This window comes from Melanostigma gelatinosum (assembly GCF_949748355.1).
Source record: "Melanostigma gelatinosum genome assembly, chromosome: 2".
In the NCBI taxonomy this organism is placed as follows: Eukaryota; Metazoa; Chordata; class Actinopteri; order Perciformes; family Zoarcidae; genus Melanostigma; species Melanostigma gelatinosum.
In genome coordinates, this window is record NC_136635.1 from 23,290,247 (window position 1) to 23,296,246 (window position 6,000).

The 6,000-nt window shown below is 43.1% G+C and overlaps 1 protein-coding gene across 3 annotated transcripts in view; it reads left to right on the plus strand.

Annotated features, from left to right (window-relative positions):
- The window catches only part of LOC306790542 (FERM domain-containing protein 5-like), a gene marked incomplete at its 5' end in the record, with an annotated part of 44,210 nt that extends 39,193 nt beyond the window's left edge, over positions 1-5,017 (plus strand). For all 3 annotated transcript variants that reach the window (XM_079286895.1, XM_079286896.1, XM_079286897.1), the window contains 2 exons: positions 116-222; positions 2,855-5,017. In XM_079286895.1, coding sequence (XP_079143021.1) covers positions 116-222; positions 2,855-3,441 — 694 coding nt within the window. In that variant the 3' untranslated portion in view covers positions 3,442-5,017. The remainder of the gene's footprint in view (positions 1-115; positions 223-2,854) is intronic.
- Positions 5,018-6,000: the final 983 nt, after the last annotated feature.

Below are 6,000 nucleotides of genomic sequence, written 5' to 3' on the forward strand. Positions count from 1 at the left end.
CCTTAAAAATATGAAATCTGAAGAAGATATTGGCTGCAGCCCTAAATGTGGGTTAACAGTGATTTATTCATTGTATGTATGTGATGTGCGCATGTGGTTGTGTGCTTTTGTCCAGGCATGGCATGGTGCCCAGTAGGAGTTGTCCATCCATCACCCACGGCCCTCGTTTGACCAGTGTGCCAAGGACCCGACGGAGAGCTGTGCACATCTCTATCATGGAGGGTAAAGCACACACTCAAAAGAACAGAGAAATACTGTAAAGTAAAAACTAAAATAAAACAAACAATGTGGCTGATGGGACGTCACAGTTGTGGCTCCTCAAAGTCTCTGAGAGAATGAGACCATCTCATCAGTGTGAAGCAGATGTTGGTCAGTGAGTCTTAGTCCAGGGGTTCCCAATCTTTTATCCAGACGCACCCCCCGACTTCATCCAACAACACCTAACATATTACAAATCCTTTCATTTTAATTTATTTAAAAGGGATTATTAAAATACTATTTCATTCAAGCAAATGTTGGACAATGATTTTTATACAATTGAAGTGTTGCACTACTGGAAGAATTGACATTTCAACTACCGGTATTTATCCATTACAATTATCTGTTTCATCATTCGACTATTACTTTTACCCAACTGTTTCAACCATTTGTTACCGTAAACCGTTTACCCATCTATCCAATACTTTAGCTATTTCAATCAATTACTTTTATCTGACTATAATTGTTTATTTGTTACTTATAGATAATGCTCTCTCAATTGCTGTACTTAGAGTTCATGTGTTACAACTTGACTCAACATGTGGCTTTAAAAAAAATCCAAAACTTAATTCATTAATTACTTGAGCTACTCCACAAACCTCTGGCAACTGCATACCCCCCGGGTACAATTCGGTTGGGAATCACTTTCTTAGTCCATGTGTGTGACTTGATCTGTTGTGGATTACACATTGCACAATTCATCTGGGGTCCTTCTTAAGGCGCTCACACAATTTGAATACACTCATATCCTGTTTGGACAATGTAGCCTTTCCATGTGAACAATCCCCCACGTGTGAGTGTCAGTCATTCTCTTCCCTTGATATCTCGCCCTTTCTCTCTTGGCGTGCTCTTTCTGAAACACACACACACACACACACACACACACACACACAGACACACACACACACCCACACACACACACACACACACACACACGCTCCTGGAGCCAGTGGCTTGCGGCAGTATTTTGACACAAGAAAGTCTATAAAGGGCATGACTGACCCGTCTTTTCTCCAACAAGCTATTAACCTTTTGCCAATGCTGTCATTGCGAGTAAATTTGCTCTCCGTTGACAAGCCTCGCTAAAAATAAATAAACTTAGAGCATAGTGTTTTCAACGAAGACGGCCTTTTGTAAAACGAGCCCCCCTCTTGTCATCGACATCGAGCGACGGCTCTGTCATTGAAACCCACTGTTGCAACACTGAAACAAACCCCCTGTGTTTTGTCCCGGTGCCCTGTCGCTGCGCTGGCATTTCCACTGGTAACAATATCACAGCCTGAAAATAGCTCCTGCTGTCAGGGGCCATGCCATGTGTGCCACCGCAGCAATGGACGAGGTGAACCGTGGCACCAATGAGCCACATTCCTGGGCTTTGTCGTTCACTCTCCATCTGTCTTTCTATTTTTCTACCGCTGTCAGCATGCCTGCCAGTACTGTGGAGAAGGGAGGGCTGCTTAGCTAGCCAGGCGCAGTCAGAGACAAAGACGGACAGCAGGGAGAGACGAGAGGCAGTTTCAAGTACAGACAGAGATAAAGAAAAAGAAGGAGAGCAGCAAACGTGTGTTGGAACACAGTTTGGGTTAGACGGGTGCTTGTTGATCTCCTTGAACCATGGTGAAGTGTCTGATCCGGATCAAGACCAAGGTGAATGTTCAGTTGCGCATGGTCAATCATTGCTATCGAGATGTGAATGTGCGCGTGCTGTCTCTGGGACCCAGGATCTTGGGCAAGGCTCTCGGGCTCCGACCGCTCTCTCCCGCCCTCCCTGGGGGTTCTTCCACCTCAGGCTCTGGTCCTGGGTCGGGACAGAGCTCCAGGACCCCTTCCAGACTAGCTGTCCCACCCCAACTCCACGGCCGCAACCCACCAACCAACTGTGCAGGTAAAAGCCGGGGCTGCTTTTTGTCATGCAGGATTATGGAGTGCTGCCTTCTTGTGGTTCTTGTGGATTCAATTTGGACAACTTTCTCTTTAAGAGTACCGTCTGAACAATGAGCCAGATATCTCAGGGTGATGCTGTTTCTCTGATTCCAAAACTTCATCAACTTCCGGAATTATTTAATATGTTGAGTCCAACGCGATGGATATCAACGTTTGAAGTTGACATGAACATGAGGATCGGGGGAGAGCTGAGGAACAGATGCTCCTATGAGTCTTTGCCGTTGATTTAATTTAGAAATAGATTACATGACAGGAGGATGGGATCAGTCTCATGAGCATAGGTCATGGCAAGCTGACCACCTGTTGCCACAGTGTTCAACATAGCACAGTGTACGTAAATACTCCCAGTAAGCCAGGTTAAAACTCAAAGAGGCTGAGCAGATCTCTGCTTTAGGACAAATGAAACTCAAACTGAACAGAATTAACCCTGTCTTTTAATTGCTTAAAAGACAGGGTCAGGTTCTTTATTGTCACACGTTTGCATCAATGACTTGTAGACATAACAGATTACATTTCCCATGAGTCTTATAAGGTCTGAGGTATAAGAAAGTCATGTCAGAATCTTTCTTTAAATGTGAATGTGTCAACAATACCTCCCAGTTATTAAACATGTCTCCCTTACGGACTGCCTTCCTCTGTGGTGTGTTTCCAGGTCTGGAGTCCCTTCGAGACAGCGCTCACTCCACGCCCGTACGCTCCGTCTCCCATGGCGATTCCTTCATGTCTTCTCGGGGCCACTTGGTCGACGGCGGCGAGGCCAGCACCTCAGCAGTCATCTCCGACGAGGCCTACAGCCCTTCAGACAGCATGCTGCCCACACCGGTGGCCGAACACGGGATGGAGAATCCCTTGGCGCGTCACCTCAACGGTGCTCCATGCAGCATCGATGGGCAGGAGTCCGCGGCAGGCACATCGAAGGAGGGGCACGCGGCAGAGTTTTCTTCCGGCAGGAGAGCAGTGCGTATGGTCAGGAGCAGGCCGTCACCACCGAGCGACGTGGAGGAGCTGAACAAATTCATCCTGAGCGTGTTGCGTCTCTTCCTGGTTACCATCGGACTGCTGTTCGCCCTGCTGCTGCTCCTCATCATGCTGACCGAGTCAGACCTGGACATTGCCTTCCTGAGAGACATCCGCAAGACACCTGAATTCCAGCAGTTCCACTTTGAATACTTCTGCCCTCTGCGGCGCTGGTTCGCCTGTAAGTTACGGTGGATGGGAGGTTTCCTCATCAGCAAGTGAAGCAGAGACTGAAATACACAACACAGGAGATGCGACACATACAACAGACGATGGGAGGGTGGGAAGAGAGAAAAGGATGGCGTCCCTATTCCCATTATCAGCTCAGCTTCTCCCAGGAAGAGGTTCCTGTCCCAAGCCACGGACTGTTCCCTGCCTGTATTATGTTTGACCATCACTGCGAGGACAGGAAATCACATTTTACTTTGGAAATTCAGGTCATTTCAAGGTATTTTATTTTTACACAAAGCCACAGTAACAGGGTTTGATTCAAACACTGAAAGGGACAAGCAAGTCTGACAGACTTCACTTATTCAAGCAGTTAATAGTTGCCTTTATTTTTGTATTAATTTATACGTTGCAATATTATTGTAAGACAGAATGACCTGGTGTGTTGTGGTGTGTCTTGTGTAACCTGAGAGTTTGAATTAAGCACTGACAGAAGACGGGAGGCAGTCTAGCTCGTCTGATTTTCGTATTTTAACGCCAACAACAACATTGATGATGATAAAATGTTATTATGGTCACTGCTGTGAGAGTGAAAACGGCTGCTTTGAGTTGTACAAGTGTCTGGGGGTTAGAGAAAGTGTGAAATGGAAAACTAAGCAGCACTCACTGACTGTAGATCCGTCCTGAGTCAAATAATACTTGCAAATATTATAATAGTTTTTATTCAAATTCGAGCCATAAATGGATTTGTCACGTGACACCTGACAGGAAAGAGTAGGAAAATGAATTTAGCCCTCTTTAAGATGATTGACTACTTCCACGAATTGTCCTCATGTGGTATACAACCCAACATCTGGTAAATTGAATTGAAACAAATGCTAAGACTTAGTTGCAGTAGCTATTTGACCCAAGAGTGATGTAAGTGCTGTCCTGTTAGATGGCTTGAATGATCATTTTTGAAATAAGTGTGACTTAGATTGTGGTCAGACACATTTAGAGTGCTCATTTCTGTCCAGCAACTAGAGCGCCAATAAAGTTTTATCGTCCAATGACTATAAATGATGGTTAATTGTGAGGCTATACGTAAGTAATGAAGGTGGTAGGTTTACTGGTTTTATAAAATAGCAGCCAAATAATTCTTATAGCTACGATCAACTTCAATGTGTAAGGAACAGTTGTCTCTTTGCCGTAGTTACTTTGACAGTAGTTGTGAAGGTGATGGGGCTATGTGAGCTAGAGCTGTAGTGATAGTGAAGTGTTTGGTTCCTTCTTTGACTCTCACAGAAGGAGTTTATCTTGATGTGCAATACTGTCAATATAAAAAACAAGATCCTTCCCACTAAGGGAAATTTGACCTTAATTTTAGTGCTATATTTTCCACACATTATACCGTTAAGAGAGCTTGATTTTAGTTCATGTTCAGTGGAGGTCATAGAACTTTGTTTAGCCCTGCTGTGTTCACATTTATGCATTTATCTGTAAAGACTGAATACATTTAAATCATGTTTCCATTTTTGTACGAACTGATTTTCTCATTTACACATTGAGATTTCCTCACATTGGCTTTTAATGGACATGAAGCATTATTTTTTACAGTGGATGTATAGTTTTCAGCCCTGCTTACAAGAAAGCCTAAGATACGTCTCGTGTACGTCCCACAGCAATCTTCATCGTCACACCGACCAAAGAAACCTCTGATGTTTGTCAGTTTGCGTCAACAGATGGAAACTCTGATAGTCTGCTCTCCTTCTCTCGCCTTATTACGTATATGTTATTTCACAGGTCAGCCTGCAGTGAGTCTTCACAGCCCAGAGCAATCAACAGCATCATTTAAAACCATACAGTTAACTATTGTTCCTCCCAACAAGCCCACAGGTGTTTGATTGGGATATATGTAGGTGTATATGCTGTGAGTAATAGGTATATGTCTTTATACCTAAAATGTATGTATTATTTATGCAACAAGAGGACTGGCATATGATGCTGATTGGCTGAGGGGTCGAGGATATGCAGGCTCCTATAGGCAGTTTGGAAAGTTACCATAATAATATTCACACCTTTCCCAAAAAAAATCAACAGGTTGGAAGTTAACACGAAACAGTACTTCAGTTTATCCCTGTAGAATTAAATACCTGGCTTTGAATGTTGATTTGATTTTTGTACAATGACATTTTAAAATTCAGAAACGGTAAAATATCAAGAAGTATTAATAATTCTGTGAGTTGGATGACTAAGACAGACGTATTGACCGATATATTTATATTTAACAGCAAAAAAAACATATTTTGTGGTTGGTTTTTAGACTTGATAAATGACTTAATATGCATTTGCTTTAATTCAGACGGTGCTCGCTGGTTTTTGATTGACTGTCTGGTGAAAGGCCAGGCGAGGCAGAAAATAAGTGATTCATGTATTATAATTTGTACTTTAAAGTCTCATTTTATGTTCATGTGTATGAAAAACGTAACATAATTTGAGCAATAAATAACAGATAATGTTATGAATAATAATAACCATAAACAGCAAAGGAATGTTCGTCTGTCTGCTGAACATTCAAAATGTCCCTTCAGAAGGTGAATCAGCCTGTAGATGCATGTGTGAAGGGAATGGTGC